Source organism: Electrophorus electricus, chromosome 11 (assembly GCF_041902795.1).
Source record: "Electrophorus electricus isolate QZ-2024a chromosome 11, ASM4190279v1, whole genome shotgun sequence".
Taxonomy (NCBI): Eukaryota; Metazoa; Chordata; class Actinopteri; order Gymnotiformes; family Gymnotidae; genus Electrophorus; species Electrophorus electricus.
Genome location: NC_137507.1, coordinates 28,082,657 through 28,108,377, shown reverse-complemented (window position 1 = coordinate 28,108,377; position 25,721 = coordinate 28,082,657). Strand labels below are relative to the sequence as shown.

The 25,721-nt window shown below is 43.3% G+C and overlaps 1 protein-coding gene and 1 long non-coding RNA gene across 2 annotated transcripts; one reads left to right on the top strand and one right to left on the bottom strand.

Annotated features, from left to right (window-relative positions):
• Window positions 1–537: 537 nt before the first annotated feature.
• LOC113581928 (uncharacterized) lies at window positions 538–22,249 on the top strand. The gene is made up of 2 exons (XR_014126056.1): window positions 538–1,761; window positions 21,785–22,249. It is a non-coding gene; the product is annotated as an uncharacterized LOC113581928 (long non-coding RNA).
• On the bottom strand, window positions 3,059–17,275 carry LOC113581934 (neurturin). The gene is made up of 4 exons (XM_081723351.1): window positions 14,859–17,275; window positions 13,940–14,514; window positions 4,454–4,754; window positions 3,059–3,743 (listed from the first exon to the last, which is right to left on the bottom strand). The coding sequence occupies exons 3-4, from the start codon at window positions 4,725–4,727 to the stop codon at window positions 3,295–3,297; spliced, it is 723 nt and encodes a 240-aa protein (XP_081579477.1). The 5' UTR covers window positions 4,728–4,754; window positions 13,940–14,514; window positions 14,859–17,275; the 3' UTR covers window positions 3,059–3,294.
• Window positions 22,250–25,721: the final 3,472 nt, after the last annotated feature.

Below are 25,721 nucleotides of genomic sequence, written 5' to 3'. Positions count from 1 at the left end.
TCTAAAATATGTCCAGGTTTCTGTAAAATTCAATGGGTCGTCTGTGTTATTCTTATAAAGTAGAGGGACCCCATAAGTTACATTTAGATAGGTTTAAATTACATAATGCAAGCAAAAGACTTCGATCAGACATAGTTTCCTCACTTAGGTAAATGTTTATTAGAAGGGCAGTTCTTTTATTTACAGATGTGTTCCAACAAAAAATTGTGAACAGGTTGTAGTACTTTGTTTTTGAATGTGTAAGTTTCCTTTTGTCTGAACTCATCTCACGGTTGACTGATGAACGCCTTTTGGCCACACTTGAAAACATTTTCTCCACTGAACACTGGTTTTATTTAAGTGAAGATCTTGAGGAGATTAAAAGAGATATGGCGTCTGTTAACATAAGCATCACAAGATGGAGTTTTTGGTTTTTCCATAACGCCATCGCAATGTCCACTAATGCATCTGGATTCACACAAGCTCTAGGGCCTGCTCCACCCCCAAGCAAAAAGCCTCTTCACAGATTATCTTCATCAGTTTTGAAGAGCTAAGCGATGTTTACTCGGGGTAGGTGTGCTCACTCACCCAATTATTTTTCGTCATGTTTATGTTGTCATTGGAGTTGTCTTCCCTTCGTCTGTGGTCTGCAAGTCTTGTATTTTAGATGAAACAGGAAGAGAGGCACCACACTCAGGCTGTAGATGGAAGGTAAATAATCAACGTCGCCTTATTTGTGAAGCAGAGTGTTTATTCAGCACTTACGTAAGAACGATGTATTAGTTAGAAGTTCCATGTTGGCACGGTTTTTTTCCGCATTATGTTTTTGTGTCGGTTTTTTTTTTTTTTCTTAAATAAATAAGTCTTTGCTTTCCTCTTGACTAAATCTAAATTAGTCAATCTAATTTATCTAAATAAATATGCACACCGTTGCCTAATAAATACTGATTACTCACAACAAAGATGCACTGCATCAACATTCCTGCTGTTGGTATGAGAACACGAACACCAGCGCTGCCATAAACGTGAGACGAGACGGTGCGTGCTCACACGTGGCCCCGCCTCTTTCATTTTTGCATTACGTGGAATGCAATGAAAAATATGACTGATTCTTAGCACACGAGGAAGACAAACGTAGTGTTTCATTGACAGTTACAACAAAAAGAATCTATTCCTCTTTGATTAAGCACTTTTTGAGAAAGAATACTTTAAATATTAACATATACTGTATATATTATCTATATAATGTGACTTAATTAAAAGAATAGTGAAATCATATTGCATCATTCCTCCTTAAGTAACAGTTTTGTTCTGCTGAAGTAGAATTCTCCAGAATATCTCACACAAATGTTCAGAAACCTTTTTGCACTTATTCCTGCAAAAATGTGGGCAAGACAGGGTGCCGCCTGCTCGGTGACGTGTCTGTCCACAATGTCTCATCAGCGGGTGTGGACGAAGCTTTACTGGACGATTGTTGAAGTGGAAGCTTCACGCATACAGAGACTCAGGGTCATGTGTGTTTGTTGTCCCGTAGGTAAGTCTGGCTACCAGGCACCCCCTACCCAACCCCACCGCTGCTTCTGGCTCCATCAGGTACGTCTATCACATTTGAAGGCAGGCTGCTTTCAGGGCTCAGTGGTTCTGAGTCTGCCTCCAATCTCGTTCCATGTTTTTGTTCTTAACGGCAAAGTTGTCCTTTTCCTATTTTACCATAGTTCCACAATCACCTTGGCAACCCAGAAGCCTGCGGTGACTGAGTAAGTTTGTCTGGAACTGGGAAAAGTAAGTGTGGACGTTCTGTAAGTGTTCTGGGTGATCCTGGTCGTGGAGATACAGCCATTTCTGACTTTGATCGATTTAGATGTTAACAGGATGTGGGCTACAAAATCTCACACAACCCAGCACACACACATGCCTCAAGGCTGTTTGACTCAGACCAGATTAACCCCTTGGGTGTACTACAATGTAATCTTTAAGGATTAGGAACAAACAGTTTGCATTTAACCTTTTAAAGAATAAGCAATCTATATTCTGTTTTGTAACAGAAACACTCATGTTGTCTAATGCCTTTGTGAGGCAGTCTGAACTATATGGCTGTACTTTTCTCGTGACTTAGCATTTTATAAAAGTTTACAAAGTTTTATATACATCTGCCTCTGTACTTTTAACAGGTCTTGCTTACATACAAAGCCCATTGATGGGCATATGTGTCCTTACCGTTATCACAGATTTAACAGGCAGAATGATATTTTTATATAACACTTTCCAAACATGTCACAATGACCTGCACAGTCTGGTATGTTCCCTTTGAGACAGGCAAAAATCTACATAGTTCATCCCTTTTTCCCACTTCAGAAATGAACTCTTGTAGAGAACAGGATTCTTATCAGACCAATTTTGGCAAAGCTTTAAGGACTTTGTGATTTAATGGGTGTTCTTTTAAGTGTCAGTCCACGTAGTTATTTAAAGTATCTGAACTGAGACGATGCACGCGTGTGTGTGTTTTCACTGATTGGTATCGGTGAACAGTTTAGAATGGGTGGGGGAATGAGATTCATTGCATATATAATTCTCGCACCAAAAAAATCAATGAGGTAGTTGTGTTCATCCTTCACTGTTCAGATAGCACCCATGCACACATGGGAAGAGACAGTCCTGTATGCTGCTTCAGACCTAGTAAAGCTCAGTCCATGTGGAAGTGAGTGATTTGAAGTCCACTGCAGACACAGTTATCACTTAGCCGGTGTCCTGTCTCCACTGGAATGCAGGGGTCCAGGTCTTAGCAAATAAATCGAAATGGCCTTTTTTCACTTAAGGCCAAAATTGTCAACTTTCTCTCAATGTAATGTTCTGCAGTGACCCACAAACTGTAAGTGGTCATAAATATCCAGTAATCTGCCGATCTGCCACACTACCAAAGCATCGCGGACACCACCTTCCTGTTTATAGCTTGTTTGGTTTCCATTAGGACATATATGGAGTCAACCTTCATGGTTATGATGTTAAGCTTCCGCTGTTGCTGTGGAGATGACTGTTGTCTCTCTCTCTCAAGCCTGCACTGTTACCGTGGAGATGACTGTTGTCTCTCTCTCTCTCTCTCTCTCTCTCTCTCTCTCTCTCTCTCTCTCTCTCAAGCCTGCACTGTTACCGTGGAGATGACTATTGTCTCCCTCCCAAGCCTGAACTGTTACTATGGCGCCGTTTAGCTGCACCATGGTGTTTGCACATCTCCCTCCTTCGGAGAATTCCATGGTTCCCGGGGCCATGTTGGCTGGTCTCTCAGGAGCCACGCCCCCTTTTCCCTTCCCTGTGACATCACACACAGCCACACTCCTTGGCTGACACATTCTTGATGGTAAAGAACCTTTCATTGTTGTCGAAGAACGACATCTTCTTCTCGTACTTGATTGGCCGGCAGCAAGGGCCGTGGTGCGCTGGCTCCGCCTTGGCCCTGCCCCTCCTTCCGGCCCTCCTGCGGGACGCCTCGCCCAGACGCACGTGCTCCATCACCAGGTCATAGTTGCGGCGGCGGCCATCACACCAGCCACTGCAGTAGCGGAAGCTCACGGTCTCGTCGCTGTCATAGCCGAGGCCTAGCTCGGTCACCGTCAGCTGCACCTCGTGCAGCGAGCAAGCTCGCGGTTCCTTCCTCGCCCGTCTTGTTCGTCGGCCCCGCCTGCTCGCCGACACGCCCTGCCGCTCCACCAACGTCCCGATGACCCTCTGCACCTTGCCTTCGGTGAAACTCTGGAACAGGTAGGACACTGGAAGAAAAAAACAAACCACACACATTCCGTAAACAACCATTTTCAGATGGGTAGTGAAGCAAACAGAAAAGACAAAGGCTCCTTGTTCGGTCGTGTACCTTTTAAAAACTCTTCCTCACCATGCCTGTGTTCTGCAGTGTCTGTAGTCCTGGCCTGAACTGAGCGCTTCTGATTTGCAGGGTAATAAAGTGAGATTATGTCTCCCTTTAAAATGCTTTCACATAACGGCCTTTCACTGATCCCTTATTTCTGCTTCTTTTTTAGGCCGAGGCACATTTAGATTTAGGTATGTCAGTCGAGTGTATATTTATTAGATCACAGACATTAAAATTATTTAGAACCACAGAGAGACACGCTAATAGTGAGCTCATGTGAACTCCGTGCAAGCCCATTTCCCACTGGCCCCCCGAACGTGTACGAGTGCTGCCTGGCCTTTTTTGAACACAAACCATGAAACTTCCACTGCTGTTAAGAGTTTACCTTTAGTTTATAGTTGGCAGAATGCTGTAGGAGTACAGAATTTTTCCTTTTCTGATTAGCTTGTTAAGCCTTGACTCCTGCGACACATCAGGTGTGACGTGTGTGTGGTGTAAACAAAACGGCGCTGACCACAGAGCGCCGCACTAATCCTGCCCGCCAGTCTGTCCACACAGCGCCTAATCCCCGTTGGCCTGTCGCTACGGGACGCCGTGGGCTGTGGGACTTACACTTTGTCAGGAGGGAGCCCATGCCCTCTGTCGCTCGCTCCACCCGCCGAAGACCCCTTGTTCTGAGCAGGGATGGTAGCGGTGGTGATGATGATGATGATGATGATGATAGCGATGGTGATGGTGATGGTGATGACGTCGGTACCAAACTCGCAGACCCGGCCGGTGTCTGGGGGTAGGTGGACCCTGCAGGTTGCATGGTTCGGGTGAGCAGGAGCAGTACAGCGATGATACTAATGAGGAGGGCGGGACTGACCGCTTTCCATAACTTCATCTTAGAATGGGTTGGAGCATTGAAACTCTGCAAAACAGTGGGAAGAAGAGCAGAGACGGTCAACTCAGGCATCATTGGATACAGCCCCAGCAACACAGTCAAACCAGTTCCTGCCAGAAGGTATCAGCTAATGGCACTCAGGTGCCCAGGAATTCTGTAGCTTTTGGAACTGTAGAGAGACCTGGAGTTGTTTATGCAAGAGCTTTCTTGCCACTACCTAAGATTTTATCAGCAGTTCCATAATGGCAGAAGGAGTGAACGCTGTCAAGCTGCCGTGGAGCGAATGTTTTGATTTTCACTAAAGCGGAGCTTGTTCAGTTCCCACTCTAAACATGTGACAGCACTGCATTTGCTGCTTGCTGTTTATTCTTAGGAAATGAGTCACTCTTCTGGGGATCTCTGTAGGTACTCTGGAGCCTCTTCCCTTCATCCTTGTCTCTCTATTCATTGCCGCTAAAAACCTCACTGTTTGCTTTAGGCGAATGAAAGGAACGTTTCTTTCTGTTTCTCCTTCTCCTTGACATTTTTTGGCATTTTTGAGTGACGTGCCTCTCTTCTTCTGGATCTGCAGAGGGCGTAGAACATCTGCTGGTGGCCCCCACATCACTGCTTACAAGCATGTCCAAACACTCAGGAGTTGTGAAAGTGGCAACCCAGTACGGTCCCAACCTGAAGCTGTTGAGTGAGTGGGAGCAGATTTGGCGTGAAAAACAGGCCCCGCCTTCCTGTTCACGTGATGCACATGTGTGCACATGTACATGTGTGTCTGCCTGTGACTTAAGGACACAGTATTACAGAAGACACTCATTATTCATTAAACTCCCTCAACCGCACCTGTCCTGCTAGAGTCACTGGATTTCCTGCATCCTCAGTTGTAACGTGCCTCTGCAGATGTCTGGCATCTCAGCATGATCTCTCTTCACCGGATAATATCAGACAAGTCTAATTTTATCTTCCAGTTAAAGAATACAGTACATATGGTAGGTCCTCCCCCACCTCCTGCATATGGTAGCTTCTGTCTTTGAGGGACGGCAGGAAGAAAACATTTTCCCAGATCAGGAAACAGCAGATAGGCAGTAACTAAGGACAAATCCAGACTAAAAAGCATTCTGGCACCCACGCTGGGTGCTAGACTCTGGGACAGATGGCATTCTTACAGCTGTGGCGCTGGTCAGAGATGGATGGGCAGTGTGAGCAGTAATCCCAAACGTAGTCCTAGTGCAGCATGGCTGTCATTATCTAAGTTTTGGGTTTTTTATGCTTTCGTACAGTTTATGGACAGCATGTACTGTCTGATAAGCAGCTAAATTCTTTCACATCTTTATAGCCTCCCCAAGAAGCAGCCTTATGCTTTGACATCCCACTCTATAACCGTCACCTGAAACCGTAGCATTCTGTCTTATTTTACCACGCAACATGAATGCTCTTATTGATGAATGTCTGCCGCATGTCTCATTCCTAGTAAGAGGACAAAACCTGACCCAGACTGCTCTGTCTTGGACTGAATGTGGTGAGACCCTTATCTCACTTTGTTAGGCGCATGCGCCAATGTTTGTTCCTTTTGTATCACCTCTTCTGTGTGTTTTGGATTTGTTACAATGTGATTCATCCAAATTATAACTTCTTTTGTCATTTCTGAGAATGACAAAGTGTGGTATTTTTTTTGGCAGGCTTTGATTCTCTCGACATTTCCCACAGATGATAATAAATTATTATATCACTGTTTGCTTGTGCAGCCAAACACTTAAGTCTCTGCAACTAAATCCTCATTAATCCAGATTGTGTAATAATCTTTTTCTGGCTTAAATTCTAGGTCAATAAACGTCTTCTATTATTGCACTGTTGCGTTCTCATTACACCATATTAAACTGGCAACCAGCTTTCCTGTTCCATCACCCTAAATCATTATCTAATTGCAGGATTAATAATCAAACACTGATCTTAGAATGATTAATTGCCCTATTAGGATGAATTGCTGCCATCCACCTTTAAAGCACGATTTCACTGTCTGATGCAGTAGACTGCACATTCTGGGCAGTTAGTTTTAATGCATGTTTATATATTCATTATTAGAGCTGATATTAACAGCTTTAGATACACAAATTGTCAGCGTGGCTGCGAGAAGAAGCATTTCCCTTAAGTCATGACCAAGTGAAATTGGCTGTAGATTATTATGAAGCGTTATTTAACCACGTCATCTTATGTACAAAGTCAAGAAACAGACTATTTGAGGATCGTATGTTAACTGTGACCTTGACCTTCAGATGGTCAAGTTCTCAAAACATCAGAATCACAGTAATCTGGGTCCTCTGGATCGGGAGAGACGGCACTTCAAATACAACCATCCAAAATCTGGCTGAAGTTTGTCAATCTAGTACTACCCTTACAGACGTTTTTAACAGGGAAGACAGAACAACCTTTTAGCTCCAGAGTTACAAGTATGTTGTTACTCTTCTCAGTGTCATTACACTATACACAGAGTTCAGAAGGCTCCCTGTTCCTGTCTGTTCCAATATTCCTCTGGCCTGAAAACCTGGGCTGGAGTTGATGTGTCCGTAGTGGTAACGAGACGCAGATTTCCACCAGCACGCTTCCCGCCGATCTTTGACACATCTGCGGCACTTCTGCCACATCAGAGGAAACGCGTGTTACGAACCGGCGGCTGGTTTCACACGCGCCCACCAGCCTGCTTATTCGAAACACCTTGCAGGCGTAGAGTTGGACTCCACAGCCCACCGGAGGCCATGCTCGGCTTGTGTTTCACCATCTGCTGTTTATTGAACGTGTTTGGGTGGAGAACCGCTTTCAACTCGGCAGTGACGGTGACACACAACACCCCCAACGACACCGCGGCACTGAATACACTCCATCCACGCCACTGTTATGTTGTTGTTAATTCGATTTTGAGAATGGACCAGCACCCAAATATTTTTGTTCAGCTGTCCTGAGGTCAGAAACGGAGCACGGGGTGGAGGGTAGCCGACGCACTGTGAATACCAACAGAAGAGGAATTGTGCACTTATAAATTGTGGAATAAATTGTGAAATTATACACTTACAAAACACGCCTGTAAGAGAGGTGAACCTAATAAAGAGAGAGTGTGAAGTTTAAGGGAAGCGTTTCACATAACGTGAATGATACAAATTCTGACAGACACCTACCCTAGTGATCTGTTGTACTTAACACAGTGCTCAGTGACTCATAATTCCTTATGCACAGATGTAGACTATGTTGTATATGAGTGTGCCAGAGACATACAGGAAATATGCACAAATATTTTCATCTCAGTCAGATTAAGTCATAACATGTAAGAATAAGCAACAACAACTTCTTTCTGTGCTTGAGAAGGTTCCAAGTTGAAATTCTCCCAAATGTACACCCACTGTGCTTAGATGAGTCCATGTTTGCCTCTTTGGATATGCATGTGTGTATGAACGTGTGCTGTGCTCACCGCAAGTTGAATATGAAAAGGACGTTGGGATTACTGCTACGATCCATCTGTCGTTAGGTTCCTTTCTGGTGAGCATGTGTCATGCTGTTGTGCAGACTGCTGGTATCAACAAGAGTTTTGGCACTGTGCCTGACTTTAACTGGTATACATATACGCAAACTGTGTTGAGAATAATATTATATTTTATCCTCATTTGACCTAAACATTTAAATATGCTATTTGATCCCTGAAACACACACAGAGAGAGTTGTACTTCTCAGAAAATCAAAATCACTGACCTTAGAAGGTTTTACAGGGTACAAACATTACGACCAGTGCATCCGAGCCTTTTCAGCTCACTGAAGGTTGTTTTTTGACAGATGCATAGTAGTAATGCCATAAGTGATTTGTGGAGCTCTACGTGGATGGTTGTAGAGCCACTATGTGATCTGTAGAGATCTACGTGGAGGGTTGTAGATCTACTGCATGATCTGTACAGATCTACGTGGATGGTTGTAGGTCCACTTGGGTGATGTGTACAGATCTACGTAGAACCGCTTTCTGGTGGCACTTTTCCTAATTCGCTAATACCTGTCCTAAGCAATACTGTTGTAAGCCCAGTAGCCTGGATGCAAATGCTTAAGCTTGTGTTTTGATGCTGTTTAGTACTGAGTATACTTGCAGCTTGCAACCCCCCCCCCCCCCCCAAAAAAAGGAAAAAATTCAGCACGTTTCGAACGTCAAGAGTGATTCAGTCACCTTGTCTGGGTTTTGTACAGTGCATTTTGACTGTGTGCTATTCAGGACTAAGCTTTTCCATACGGTACATGCCTACAGAACGCCTGCAGTCATGGTAACACAATGGGTGAACTCTAGAGGGTTCAACCCCAAACGCTGGCACTATGCTCATACCATACATCTCACCCTCCGAGTGTCGCCCTCATTTTCCCCCAGGTCTGCATACAGAACACACCGAACGTGCTCAGTAGTATTGCCAGCTTTTCCATAATCGCCTTCGCTTTCACCCACTTTTGCTTCTTCCCAGTGGCTCATTCCTGTAACCTCTTAGCTGCAGTTCCCTTCTCCGTCCCGTCGCTGCGTGCGCCTGTCCGGCACAGGGGCCTTGACAAAGAGCGCCACTTTCCCAAGTGGGGGCGAGAGAAAGGTTTTTAAAAATGTAAGCCAAAAAAAAAAGCAGCCTGCACGAACACATGGGTGGCATATTTCATTCGGGCCCATCAAAACAGTGTGAGCGCTTGCGGCCTGGCCGTGAAGAATATTCCAGAACAAACAGGGCTTGATTCATGGGGCTGTGTAAAGTACCCCGCTGGGGCTTGGCTGTGGCTGGTGGGCACAGGAGCTTGGCTGCCCCTGTTGCATTGTGCCATCTCTGCACGGGCCACGGACCGGGTATGGTGGACCAGCGCATTGGCATACTGCCAGCTCAAACCCACTGACCTGTGGCGTGTGTGTGTGTGCATGTATGCATGCATGCTGCATTTAAGAAGGGTACTTTGCATGTACACCCACTTCAGTAGCTACAGTTATCTTCCATAGGCATTTTATAAAACTGTAGTCCATATCAATTTGTCAGCTCAGCTGCCCTCTACCTTGTTCATCGCGTGTCATTTCCCAACCACAGCACTGCTGTCTGGATGTTCTTTCAGAGACGGACCTTTCTCAGCACAGCAGTAGTGCATGACAAGGTAGTGTCGTCATCGCAGATGTTGACCTGGTAGAGAGTTGACCTGTGGTCCTGTACCTCCAGTACAAAATATACCCTGAAGACTAACTACTGACATTTGCCATTTAGATCACTGTCCTGTTCCCACCGCTGCCCAGGTATTCGTGAAAGTGGTGAATATGTTTGAAATAATACTGCCTGAACACATGCCCTCAGTTGCCCAGTAGGTTAATCATCTTCTGGAGACCATCTCAAGTCTATAAATACAAAACAGAAATTACCAACAAGTCTATGTTTTGTTCTTTCTTTTTTTTCATTCTGTAAAGAACTGAGAACGCTGAGCCCAGTTGATCGGCTGGCCTGTCCGTGCGGCAAACCCCCTCCTGAAGTATGGAAAAGTCCAAACGGCAGCGGGGAGGGGTGTAAACTGCCCACTCCCAACGATCACAGGATTAGCCAGCCTGATCCGCAACCACGTGGGCCGATACCTGAGCCCGGCTCTGTCTCGGTGTGTGGAAGCAGGGGCTCCAACGCCAACCCACTGCGCACACACACGCAGAACGCCCACATATGCTAACCATCACAACGCACCTTCTCGCACAGAAGAGAGTTGGAGCTTTTAAGCCCAACATGCTGGACACATAATAACAGGGTGATGTTTGTAGACTTGACCCATATTGCTTGAATTATATGTTAACTTGTGTTTCGTATGCCAGAAGCACGGAGTCTTATTATTCATTCACGGTGGTTCCTGTGAGATGAAGGAGAGGACAGTTCAACTGTCAACACGCTCTTCTCCAGCACGCATCCGTAGTCATAGCTACAAAAGAGAGCGTGGGCTCTAATGTTTAGGTCTGATTTTTGTCAATCACAACCTAATCACATTATCTAGAAAGCACAGACATGATCTACAATGCCAGCTCCCACCTAACTAAAGTCAAGCCTGTTGCTGTACAAAACTGCTTTCCATACAGATACAATGAAGACCTACAGAAAAACTCTGCTCCATCCTGGCACCCAGGAACTTACATGGGCGTCTGTACAGCCTAGGCTCCAGTTGTCTTCCAGCAAAGACTAAACACTCACATCTTCGTCAGTGAGCACTTAAACGAGCACTTATGCTTTGCACTGTGTTGGTGTACCTGGCTCTAACCTAGCGATGCTACCATAAAGATGTGCATTTGATATAGACTAGTCTGGACACGGCCGTCTGCCAGATGCTATAAATGCAAAAATAAAATGTAAACGTAAACAAACTGGAGTTTAAAAGATCACACTCCCATGGTTAAACTTTAAGAGAAAAAATTTCTCCTCAGTTCACTGAGGCTATAGACTAGGTCTTAGTCCTGCTGAAGTCTAAGTCTATAGACCTATACCTACATTTATTTTCTCAAAGCACGTCTTGGCATGGATCCTGTGCTGCTGTGTATATCCACTAGTTAAGCTATATAATACTGTATATAGTCTATAATACTACATAATACTATATAATACTGAATATAGTATATTATACTATATAATACTGAATATAGTACATAATACTATATAATACTGAATATAGTCTATAATACTACATAATACTATATAATACTAAATATAGTCTATAATACTACATAATGCTATATAATACTGAATATAGTCTATAATACTACATAATGCTATATAATACTGAATATAGTCTATAATACTATATAATACTGAATATAGTCTATAATACTATATAATACTATGCATGCTTACTTTAAGTGACATTAAGAAACTAATATATTTTACTGCCACTTTGCCGATACTAAAATACTAAGAATAAGGAGCGTTAGACATTAGACAGTAACATGCTGCCACACTGTCTAGCTGCCATTCTACAAGTCCTACCAAACCCATTTCCATTTGAAGGACATGGACTGAAGTCATCATCTCTGCACACATCTTTTCAGGAAGTAGATGTTAACCTTTCACACTACACCACACAGAGCACCTGCACCGTAGGTCAAACTTACACCTGCACTCCGTGAACTGTAAAAACTGTCTTATGGTAATTCGAACGGCAAATCCCAGGGTACGTATCACCGCAATGATCGCATCACGCCATAGACTGCATCTAGTGAGTGGCATTCATGGGAACACGCTGATGAGGGAATTTTGCAGGAAGATATCTGCTGATAGCTCGGAATGGAACACTCTGCTGTCATGCTGCTTTCAAGGGGTTACTCAACGAGGTGAAAGTTCGACAACAGTGTGGCTGAGGCCTTTACCAGCAGGTCCTGAAGGTGAAAGGTGGCCAGTTTCTGCTATACTGACCGACAGCTGTATTTCCTTATTTTTAGAATTTTAAATGCCATATTATGTAGGTGTCATTCTCTGGAGGTGACAGTAGGCAACGCCGCAGTTACTGTGTACTGTTTACACTACTCGGCGTCACCTGGCTTGTTATGTGGGGGGCGAAATCTTAGCAGCACCGGCAGCCATTTGCAACTTGGTCATGTATTGCGTGTTAACACAGTAACAGAGTGCCGTGCTTTCCATTCGACACGAAGCACGCAGACGCTCCGCAACCTCGTCGCGTCACTCAGCGATCAGTGTTGACGCTGCCCACGCCTCACCTTCAAAGCCATAAAGTCCGGAAAATGCCTCACACAGGACGTTTGATTCCTGCGTCCATCTAGGCTGTGACAGGGATTCGCTGTCATTACACTGCGTGCTTGTTAACAAGCTGCCTGCATAGGACACCCACAACATCTGTCACTAATGGAGTCCCGGGTGCGCAGAGGGGAGATCTGGGAGTCTATTGCTCAGATGATAAACACTTGGAAAAAAACACACACACACACACACACGTGTTTGTGTGTGTGTGTGTGTGTGTGTGTGTGTGTGTGTGTGTGTATATATATATGTGTGTGTATATATATATATATATATATATTGAATGCAGTGGTGTGTGGCTATGAGCAGGGCTTTTTGTTTGTTTTTTCTTTTTTTAATACACATTGCATTTTAAATAAACAGGTAAACAGACAATCAAATAGATTTTTTCCTCCATCTGGTTCCTTTGCCACACATGTCTTTATGCCCTTCATCTTCTAGGTGTGCAGAATTTTGACAGGATCAGTGACGAGAAATTCATAGCTTTTCTAAACGAAATGTCCAAACTTTAGCGTTTTGATGTGTGTGGTGGTGGTTTAAAAAAGCCCCACTGATTACGGCTTGACAGGATTTGAATGCAACTCCTCGGAGCATGTCGGCACAAGGAAGGCAGAGAAAACAAATCGTGAGCCCTTCAGTCTGACTCGTCTGCAGGAGTCAGAGAGCAGCACTGTCATGCTTGGAAAACATGCTGGAAAACTGGCCCAGTTTTACAAGCTGCCATGGAGGTTTTGCCATCCAGGTTATGGGAGTTGAGTGGACAATACAGGCTTAGCCTCTGGTACCTCCAGGAAAGGCTCCGGTGTGCTCTGAGTAAGACTAACAGGACATCTGTCACTCTGAGCGGACTGCAGAACTGCAGAGTGAAGCCCCACAAATTGGCTGTAGGAATGACATACGACAGACTAACAGTCATCTCTCCTCGTCTGCACCATGCAGATTAACACCATTGAATAAACAGATTAAAGTCACTGACTTAAAGACTTCAGTGTAAATTTAAATCTCTTCATTCCTTTCAGATGCCATACCAATCATTTATGCTTTGTAGTCAAAAGTTCACAGGTTGAAGGCTCACAGGAAGGAGCAAGAAGGGAAATCTCTACAGGGATTTTAGCCTACAGCCCTTTGCAAAAACCATCAAGCGTAGACTGAATAGAAACCATCATATATTATTCATAAGTCCATGGTTCACAGTTTTGTTTTCCACAACAATCCCCAAATCACATCCTCTAGAGAGATAAATATTGTAAAAGCCACAAACCTACATCAGACCATCAGTTCACGTTCATTTGAGAGATCTCTGGCTACGTTGTTTTTAAAACTCTAAAGTGGGAACATGTTAGCATTGCATGTGTTTAGGTGCTCTGAAGCATCCCAGAAAGTCACAGCTGTCTGTGTTGTTTAACCCACAGGCCTGGAAGCAGAGGCTTACACTAACAAAGGGAGATGTGTCCTTACCGTGCGCCCGGCTAAGTGGGACTTATCAGGCTAGCGTTGTGTCCAGCTGACCACAGACAAGAGGTGGGGTGCAGAAATCCCTACTGGTGTACAGGGAACCAGGATCGGAGATGATGAGATGACAGGGATCCAGGATCGGAGATGACAGGGTGCACCCCCCCCCCAACCTCCTATGTCCATGTGCTTGGAAAGGGAAAACCTCCCAGATAAGATGGGATGGACTCAGCTGGGAGGGTCTTCACTGGGCTAGGTTGAGTCGGGCTGGACTGGTCTTGACTGGGCTAGGTTGATTCGGGCTGGGTTTTTCTGTCCAGATGACTCACTGCTGAGCTGCTATCTTCTTACAGAGTCCAGTTCCAGGCCTTTTCTTAGTGCTCGCATCTTTCACAGTTAGGATATGCTAGAAGTAGGTGAGCACTTTCCTCATCCTTTGCTGCAGACAGCCATTTAAATCCAGGGCTAGAAGACTGGGGTGTGGTAATCTTGAGAAGATCAACGTGCGGCTCGTAGCGCTCAGCGTAAGAAATCACGATATCTTCTTGACATCCAGGTCATGGTCTTTTTTTTCTTTAGACCTGAAACAAGAATATAAGGTCAGATTGAACCTGGGAAACAGCAGGTCTGCAACTAAACATGAAAGAACAGAGTCATCGGTCTTAGTTGCATCCTTCCCTGTGTCCCAGATAAACCAAATCTTAATGCATTTCAATTATCTGTAAGAGAAATCAATTGTCACGATTACGATTAGTTACTATTAGTTTGGCCATTGCTAAAGTTGCCAGCATCAAATTCAGCCTCTATGTCTGTATAAAGTTGGCGTGTAGAAGACATCATCGAATTTTGAAACACTGAAAAATGCAAAAAATTAGACCAAGCCAAAAGATTGAAGGCACCACCTTTCTGTGAAGGCCTAACTTACACACGTCCGAGTGAAGACCCTGAGCCGTCCTGGCCGTCCTCCCGCATGGTGGACGCCTTCGCAGGGTAGGATGTGAGCCTCTGTGAATATCTGAGTATGTTTCAGTTAAAGAACGGCGTTGAACATGTCTGTGTGCTCCTCCTGGTTGCATTCTGTCTTTCGCTCTCTCTCTCGCGCTCTCTCTCTCTCTCTCTCTCTCTCTCTCGCGCGCTCTCTCTCTCTCTCCTCCCTATTTCAGGCTCCTCCTCAGACAGCGCAGTGCTCGCAAACTGGCTCAGATTACTGTTGTCTCACTAATCGCATGTGGCAGCGCTCCTGACACACCTCTGTCGAGCAGGACATGAAGCGGAAGCTGAGGTTGGAGCAGGGGCAGTAGGTAGGGCATGGGGGTGGATGGGGATGCTAACCAGTCTTCTATTACCACCCCCGCTGTACCTGGCGGTCCGTGTCATGTTTTAGAAGCTCCCACACTGGGACCTGCCCTGTGACCCACCAGCACTGTTGGGCTGTGGGGGTCCGTGTTGAGCTCTCGGCTGGAGACGTGCAGAACTCGCATGCCTCGCGGCTGTTGTGCAAGGCCCGAGTGCTGCTGCACACATGGCCTTCGGCGCTGAAACATTCCAAACCAAAACATTTCACAGGCTGACAACATAAACCGCAGGAGAAGCTGGTCAGGAAAAAAAAAAGAAGGTGAGAAATTGAGCGAATGACACAGATAATACAAGAAGAGAGAGAATGAAAGATGTTGATATTCCTTTTGAAACAATGTGAATATTGGGTGTGTTAAAAGGAGTTAATGGCCAACAGATGGAAGGCTCACGGGCGTTCATCCAGCCCCCTAATCTTCAGAATAAATAAATACCTGACTCCAGTGTGAAAGGTCTGAGCACGACACCAGTCGCCGAGGTTTTCTGAGCTGCTACGCAGAGGCAGGGCTCAGCGCCAAACAGGAAGAGAGCGTCTCTGGTACCTGAACATCGAGCACCTTTCATGTGTAAGACGAGAGTTAAGGCTCTTGCACATGTGCACGTTACTCCTTAACTCCCAGCACTAAGGCTGGTGGGTAAAGGAGCCATTCTTTTTAACCTTTGTTAGCTTTGTTCCTTCGCATGTATAAACTAGATAGCTCAGTGCTGTAGGCAGTATGTGGATAGGCAGTTTTTACCTTTACAGTCATGTGTGTGTTGAATCACGTCAAACCTGATTAGCCTTGAATCAAAAGTGAAACGATAAACCACATGCATCCAACTATGACAAAATAGCTGCTCTCTCTCTCTCTCTCTCTCTCTCTCTCTCTCTCTCTCTATCTATATATATATATATATATATATATATATATATATATATATATATATATAGAATGTGTCTGTTTTTGGCTCACACTCATATTCACTCATAGTTCTTTTTTTCAACTATTTCTACATTTCTGACATTTATTATAGAATTTGATATTACATGAATAATGCTATGGATTAATTGCGATAACAATAATAAGGCTGACCTATAAAATGAAAGAATAGTTATTGTTAGTGTTTAAATGATGAAAGACTTCTCAAGTAATTCTTTTTTCCAAACCAGTCCTACACCACTTTTTACAAGATGGGTGTAAAATAGAAGGTCCAAACCATGTGGCCTTCGAAAGTATTCACAGAAGTTCTAAAGAAAATTTGAAAACTGTGTTCATTACATGTAGAAAAATAAACTCAGAAACATCGGATAACATAGCAGCTAAATTAAAGAAAAACCTTGAATGAATGCTTGAGGATGAAACAAAAAGTTATTTTCTGAGAAACTGGGAAAAGAAGGTTGGTTTAGTCTGTTTCAGCAAAGGATTAAATTGTGTCTCAGTCAAAATAAATACTTACTGGGAGCCTTAACACATGAATATGCGAATGTTCTCGGAGCTTTCTGATGTGGAAAATGCTTCTCCTCTTACAGTAAGCCCTTTTCTACACTGAATAAGCCACATTTACCAATCTATTTACATCCTTAGATTTCCCAGTATGAAATGTTTATCTTGTCATCATAAACTTATAGAAAGAAAACAGAACATTAAATAAACATCTGTTACAATAGCAAAACACTCAACATGTGACTCCAAAGCACACAGACACTTATAGGAAGGACTGAGAATAATGTTGCCATTCTTATAATATCTGTTAGAGCCACCCAACCATCTTAAGGGCTACTGCAGCCTCAGTGCCTCTCTGCCGCTGTGAGTGCCTTACATGCCTCTTCAGTCCTGCTATTTCTCCATCTTCTCATTTCCCTGCCTTTGGACATCACCGTCACGTATACTAGTGCTCCTCTTTTCCGCTTCTCACCCCTGATCCTGTATCAGTTCTTTGGCCACGAATCTCTCTGGATCTTCTGCCACTCTCCGCGGTTCCACCAGTTTGGGAAGGAGGTGTCCTGCCATACTCCTCGCGCACGTATCACCGTATGTGATCCCTGCCAGCCGACTGTGCCTGTCGGCATGTGCTGTTCCCACCTGCATCTTGTAAGCCTATAAGTGCTGGATTGTGTCCAGGATTTCTCAAGCTTGTCTGATATGATGCACCCCTGCATTGATATACCTAGTACTTAGTGATTGGCCACTCTGGCCTTCTCTGGCCACTCAGGTCCTTCAGTCCTGCCAGACTGGGGGCACATCTCTGTCACACGAGAAACATTACTGGCTCTTCACAGGATCCCGTCATACACAAGAATAAGTTTTTAGGAAATGAGGAGTTTAGTTTCGTGACTTTCAATTTTCTTTGGGTATTAAAATAACAAAGCAAGCACAGAAATACTTTTATGATCCAGGAGGAAATAAATTGAGGGAAGTCTTTGTAGGGTTACATCCAGAACTGTCGAGCCCCGGAAAACACGTAGCACCACTGCAACACTGCTTAGATTTCCAGCGAGAAAACATCAAAGCATCGTGCTTCCACTCAGAGCCAGCAGAGCGATGCAGGCGCATGTTTGATCAACCCCTGTCCCCGACTGGATAAGGCTATGCACGGCGCAGGGACCTGAAGGGGATTTTGTGTGTTTTTTCAGTGTGGGGAGATAATAACTATAGAAAATAAAGAATATCACGTATCAAGAATATAAAGAAAATAACTAGAAGCTGGCTGGGTGTCGGAGCTCGCTGGTATACTCTCAGCAGACCTGTTCTAAAAAGTGTTTGTAGTGACTTGACAGCATTTGGTGAAGGACACAAAAGTATAGCCCATGACTCAATGCAGTTATACGTAACTGGGTGTTATCATCTGACTTCTGGCTTCTGAGCTGGTTCTTTGGAAGACAGTTCCAGTGAAAATTACACAACAATAAACAAGGTAGGAGTGTTTCAGTGTTATCTTCAAGGATAGGGTTGTATTCATGTGGCTGCCATTTCGTGGAAGTGTTTCTCGTCTGTGGAGTGCTGAGTTCATCTCATGCTGCACATATATGTAAGGCTGCCCGAAAAATGTTCATTTGAAGGGTCCTTCAAAACGTTTGAATTATAAGCATACCTGACATTTCTTGCTAGCTTTTCTGCATGTCTTGTAATTGTTTATTCTTGTCTTTCCTGACAAACCCTTTGTGTAATAAAGTGCTTTTACTTCTAGTGCTAGTATGTTTAGATGTCCAGGCTAATTATCTAATTATCTAGTTATTTAGTTATTTAGTTTAGGGGAAAAATGAGAAATTATGCCAATATATTGGAATATATAATAAAACAATAATAATAGTAATAACAGTAATACTAATAATACTACTACTACTAATAATAATAATAATAATGAACTCAAAGTGGTTTACATCACAAAATAAAAACAACAGGTAATCAAGAGATTTTCTGAAAGTACCTGAGACTGTTCAGTTGTTGCAGTGTGCAAGTGTGTGCACACACGTACGCACACTCGCACGCATGCACACGTGCACACATACACGCACGCACGCATTCACTCACACACACACACACGTACACCTCCACAGTTGTTAAATTGTAATGTAGTGGTAACACCTTAAGGCAGATCCTTCACCAGGGCAGCTAAGTTGGACAAGCGCATGCTGGATGCCCTTTAATAGCGATCAAATTTCTGTGATTAACATTTTAAATTATTTTGATAACAGCATTGAATGAATCTGCACTGACCATTCTAAAAAACACTCACACAAATCAGTCATTCTCATGTACTGTACCATGATACAAATGAGCACTGCTGCATGGTAAACACTCCCTTTCGTGTAATATTACTTAAATATTCATTCTGAGATGTTACTGCTAATAAAAGTATATAACAGTGCAACAGAATGTAATTGAGTCTCCGCCTACCTCCAAGTTTAGTTGTCAGGGGTTTGCTTGTCGAATGTAAATTTAAGATCAAATCATAAATTTAAGTTCAAATGATCATTTTGCTAATGCAATAATTTATTATGCAAATAGATTCTTGTGTATTTTATAATCACAGGAAGCACTTTACATTTTTGCCCAAACTGCCCAATACCTCTTACTAACAGAAAAACTGATTTTAGTAAATACAAGGTTACAGTGGACTCCTGGGTTTAGAGAGATGTTTTAGTAGGATTTGATTTTACTGTGTTTTTTGTGGGGTTTTTTGTGTGTTTACTGTGTTTTTATTGTCTGAAGAGAATGTGACAACCAGCCATATCTCAAATATCCATGTGTCAAAAGTCATTTTTCTTAAATCATTATGAAAAGTGACATCACTGTTAAATGATGTAGGCAGTTTGAGTTTTTAAACAATGAGAGTTTTTAAGCCGACTCTTTTACTTCATACGTTAACATGCAAGTCTGGGCCATATTAACAGGAAGTGCCCATTCATCCCAGATATAAAAGAAAAACCTGTCCATCCGTGGAACTGGACACACTCAGAAATCAAATCAAATATCTGCTTGGTGTAAATGCACTCTGACCAAACTCTGAGTGAGCTTAACCATGCTTGTGTGTGTGTCTGTGTGTGTGTGTGTGTGTGTGTGTGTGTGTGTGTGTGTGTACGTTTTAATCACTTTGAATATTGGACACTCACACAGCCCACATGTTAATGCCAAGAGTACATACAAAAAAAATAGAATCATGGTGTTCAACTAGTTCATCTTAAGACATAAGCAGCCAGATTCTGTTCTAGACTGAACATTATATTTGCAGTGGCACCACATGTTAAAAAACAAGTCAGATTTATTTATATAGTACATTTTACAACAGCCATTGTTACAAAGCAACTTTACAGACGTTTGGTCCAAGCCCCCAGTGAGCAAACCAGTGGCAAGAAAAAGCTCCCTAAGAACATGAAGAAGAAACCTTGAGAGGAACCACTCAAAGGGGAGCCCATCCCTCACTGGATAATACCAGACACCATAATTGTGTTCTGGAAGTTTCTACAAGTCTTTGCTTGGATTTGACAAGTGTAAGGTTGTCTGAAACCCATCCAGTGCAGGACCGACTCAAGAACAGCTGTCTGATATTAACCCTAGTGGAGTCCACTCCAATTAGATCCTTCTGGATGTTCTGGGGAAGAGAAAGGAGGACCAAGGTAGCAGAGAAGTGTGGGGGGGGGGAGCCCCAACATGGGGGAGGGGCTCGAGGTGTGGAGTAGCTGCAATACTAGAGATGGGTCAAGACTCAGCAACAATATCACAGGAGTAGAGGTACTTCTTCAGAAACAGAGGATAGATTATTTGGTGTGGTCAGGTACTACAGTGTGTAAAATAGGGGTATGTAATGTAATGCAGTGGTGGACACAGCTGAAAGGACCGAGCCAGGAGGAAACACATGTATGAGGGCTCCCTGGAATATCTGCACTCCGCTGCTCCCAGCCAACAAACCTGAGGTGAAGTGTCAGCATCAGATCATCCCACTTTCCCATAACTCTCAATATCTGTGAACCCCAGATCTACACCTTAAAGAGGGATTTACAAAAATGACAAACAAATAGGCTGTCAGCCTAGCCTTAAATAGGTGTCTGAGTCCTGAACGCTGACAGGAAGGTTGTTCCATAGCTTGCAATAATCTTGGAATGATTAGAGGAAAAGGCTCTTCCCCCTGAGGTAGATTTCCTTATTTTAGGAACTAATAAGGAGCCTGCACCTTTTGATTGAAGCAAATGTGCCAAGTCATAACAGACTGAGATTTCATCCAGGTAATGTGTGGCAATAACGTTCTGCAATGGTACGTGTTCAGAATAGAGCAGCCTATTTACAGCAAGCTGAAAAGACTCATTTCTGCAAAGGCTATTGCTTTGTTTGCTGCGAATTCCTTAAACACCACTGCCCGACATTCTGCACAGCGACAGACACTTTCTGGGCTTACAAGTAGGAAAAAAATTTATTTCGCAATTCTTGATTTACATCATACAAATGTTGAATTTCAAAAGTTGGATGCTGTGACTCCATCACCCTCCTCTCAGGTCATGGCTGCAGTATGGTGGAGGATCATCAGGGTAGGTTAGCATGTGGTGGTGTCCCAGCACTCAGGACACCAGCATACATAAGACTGCACAGTCACAAACATCCCTGCTAAACACAGCATGTTCCTGGCTAAAGATTCGGCACCTTCCGCTCATCTCCGCGTATATAAAACGCAGTCGTTCACAAGTCACCCGTCCAAAGCCCTGACGAGTCCGATCTTCGACTGTTTTGTCAAACAGAACACGTGCATTTCAGCTCAGCTCTGCTCTGGGAGCCCAGCCTATAGCCTCAGACTTCATCTCACCCAAGGATGGGCCCGTGGTGTTCCACGCACGCCCTCCTGGAGCCTCCTGGCTCTTCTGGGTGCTCCGTGTGTTTATGATGACGAGACAAGCAGGTTCATTATCTCTTTTCCACTATGACTATGAGAGTGTCAAGAGGTACGCAATCCGGTCAGTGTGCAGTACGAGCAAGCAAAAATACAGGGGGAGAAAAATAACTAATTTTAGCATCTTTTCCTTCCTAGGCTTGCAAGTAGCGTGACACAAACCAGAAGATATCGCTCATCCTGGAGATCGTATGCATCTGCGTCACTTAGATAACTGCTTGTAGTGTCTGACAAAGTGCCAGGTGCTCAGTGCAAGCCAGAACACCCACATTCATTTGTTCATTAGAACAGCTGTATTCAAGCACTAATAACAGCTATATAAGGAAACAGGAGCAGGACATTACTAGCAACTTGTGTAATTACTGTGTTTTGGTGCATTTCTGTCGTTTTTGGGGGGGGGGCTTGTTTTCGAACAGAGAAAAACAGGGAGAACCTAACTTTATACAAAAGCAACATGTTTTATTTTTGAAAACTGAACATGCCAAATAATTGATTTCTGATTACCGATGTTAAAGTTAAGGCCAGTTTTAGGTTTAGGATTAGTGACATATAGCAGATACATGTATATTTTTGACAAAGTACATAATAAATGTATATGAGGTAGTGTTTGTTTTTGTGTGTGTGTGTTGGTGTTGATGAGTCATCAGTGCATTAGTTGTGCAGTCACCTACATTACAGCTTCTGAGTAGAGCATTGGCCTTTTCCTGCTGAGGTTAAAGGTCACATCCAGGCATGTGGAACAAGCACCCACCCACCCCCCCCCCCTTTCTCCAGGTTTTTTGTTTTTTTACATTTTCTGTTTATTTCTGTTCAGTCATTTGAGACCCGATGTGTTTACGGTGGTATTAGAGACTCTCACAGATACCGGGCTGTGTTATGGCTCCTCTGTCCAGGGCTTTGCCCTTTGTGCTTTGTAAGAGGAAAGGAAATGACAAATATAAATGCTGAAAATTAAGCATGTGTACTGGGTGACTGTTTCAGCCAGAGGTTCAGTGGCCCTCGGTAAACGCAGGTGAGCCTGGTGCTTGGTTCTGAAGTCAAACTTATAACTGTCTAAATTTCATGAATCAATCACTGTATGAATTCACTTCATAGTATACTCATCAGGAGTACAATTCCAAAACAAGCACGCATACAGCAACACTGTCTCTCACACACACACACACACACACACACACACACACACACACACACAGAGAGAGAGAGAGAGAGAGCCTGCCCTAAGTATTATTTAGCTACTCTTTCTCTCTCTGTCTTTGATTTATTAATAGACATCCAGACAGCCAAGATATTGTCAGATTTCATAAGAGGGGAGGGAGAGAGATCTTGCTCAACTTGTTGACTCGAACAATGGAACCAATTACTTGAAACACAATCCACTACTAGCGTACGGGCAGAAGGGACGGATGCCTGTTGGCTGGAGTGTAAACATGTGTTTATTTAGATCTGCGCGCACCAAGGACATTCTGACATGGCTGTGGTTGTAACTCCCGTAAACATCTCTGTGTGGTTAAGCAATCAGTTGCCCATGCATCGCAAATTTGATAATTCCAGAATGTTCTACAGCCTGAAAACCAAATCTGAAATAACATAATCTGGAATAAAAGTGAGATTTCAAAATATTTGACCATGTGATTATGTACAGCATGTGTGTCATGTCCGTCCTACTAAGTTTAATGAAACAGTTTAACTGAGCTGTGATGCTAAACAAAGCTAAAAGCAACTTTGTGATGGCCACTGGGAACTGGTTCACTCTTCAGCTGGACAGGATGCTTAGATGTCAGCCAGGGGTCAATTATATTACAGATGTGTTATGAACCTTTGGGACACTGGAGCATAAATATTTGGCCATTATCTGTGATTTTGGTGCTACCTGATGGCCATTTTATGTGCATTCACAAGATTTAAACTTTACTAGTCATTCTAAGAACTCACCAAAATCAATAAAGAAGGGAAACTCAACCTAGGTCTTGTGTTGGCTTTTCATTAAGTAAACTCCAAACAAAAGTAAAAAAACAAACAAAAAACAAAAACAAAACACGGTTGAATGCATTAAAGTGGTAGTCATTGAAAGACGTTTGGTTTATGGCACAAGATTCTGCTGAGTAGAGTGCAACAGTACTGGCTTTCGCCATCAACAGTGCCCCCCTGTGGTCATGTGCCAAAGCTGCAATTTCTCAGTATCTGCCAGTTAATGCAGATGGTGTTGTGCTTATATGTCAGTTTATGCCAGAGATGTTCACACCACAGACCTCAAGGTGCAGGTCCTACAGGTATTCCACGTTCCCTTCAACCAGGTGCCAGGTGTGAGGGCAAAATGGTATTATTTAATCAACTACAAGAGATTGCAAAATCCAGGAACAGATTGGGGATTGAGGTCCAGATTCCAATACCACTCGTTTATGCTATTAGACCATGTTAAATCCACACAGATGCCAGAATAGCGCAATTAATTTTATGGGTACATTCAAGACACAGAATGAAAAAATTCAAAAAATAAAATGCTTATTATTTAACTACAGAAACCCACAAAACCCACAAATGGTTAAACAGCCGGTTTTTATGGTGACTTTTATTATGTCTTTTATGACTTTTATTATATCCACACATTTCCAGGCAGTGTGATATATATATATATATATATATATATATATATATATATATATATATATATATATATATATATATATATATATATATATATATATATGTATATATAGATTATGCAACATAGATTCTGGGGTAGATTGAACCACAAAAGGTAGTACACCGAAACACCGACGCTGTGTACATGTCCCAAGGCTAAGGAGAGTCGTTTTGGGGTTCAGTCCCAAACTCCGTTCCTTCTCCCTGCCAGTTAACGTTTACGTCACCTTTAAGAAAGAAGAACCACCTCAGATCCGTTTAGCACCCTCTTTACAGGTCATAGTCCTTTCAAATCTCAGGCCTTCTCGTCCATTATATAAACAACCGTTCTCTTCTATGATTAAATACTGCCACATCCAATCCTGCTTCTCCCACTGTAGCTCAGTGAAGTGGATAACAGCTTTTTCTCCTTAGTTTAGTAAAGAAGGCCTTTATATGTGTCAGTGGTATTTTCGCTTTATCCAAAGGCTCACAGTTACACTTAAACACTAAACTTGGGACTCCTTGTCATTTCATTGTCGCGACAATGGTGAATTGGAAAGGTGCATATTTATATTGGCAGTGGGTATCAGTCAGTAGTGTTAATGGCATTGCTATTAGTTCCCGCTTTTAGGAAGTCCTATTCGCACATGCCTTATTTGCACAGAAGCACCTAAACAGAATCAATCCTCAGTCTTCAGAGCATTATTGTGTGAATAACGTCTTTCTTTTTGCAGGATGGCACCTAATAAATAATCTGTGTAAGAGAGGAACTATCATTCTAATGTTTGGAGGTGTTTATAAAATGTAATGGTTGAGAGCGTAGCAGAAAGTAGGGTTGCGTTTAAAATTGCATTTTTGGTTGGTTCTGAAGTTGCTGCTAATGTGAGCGCGTGAAAACGGCTCCTTAACGCAGCCCGATGGCTGTGGCGGTGTCTCGTAGAGAGCGAGGGCCAGCCTGGACAGTTGTAAGGTCAGACGGGCCACGCTTGGATGTGATTTGGAAAGTATCTCCACAGCACTGGGCCAAGAGAGAGACATGAGAAAGCCTCACAGAAGCCATGTCTCTGTGCAATAGACAAATACGCTGTTATGGACCATGTTATTAGAAATGATGGATTCATCTGCTCTCCTCCTCCAAATGTACGATTTGGATGAAAAAAAAAAAAAAAAAAAAGCACTTTATAAGAATTATTTCATGCTCAGTTCTGACCGATACGACAGCTGTTTACAGTGCTTGAAGCTTACTGGGAAAAATGCTGACACACGGAACACAATCCACCGAGGTAAATATGTAACAGCTTTACGTAAACACTGACACTGCATGTTCATATCTACCGCAGCTTCTGCGAGACAGTGTGCCATGCCAAAAGCAGCCGGGCGCCGCTTCCTTCAGTAACTCCAGCCTTCTTAACTCTACACCGCAGGTAATCCTGTCCAGAGCGGGCGA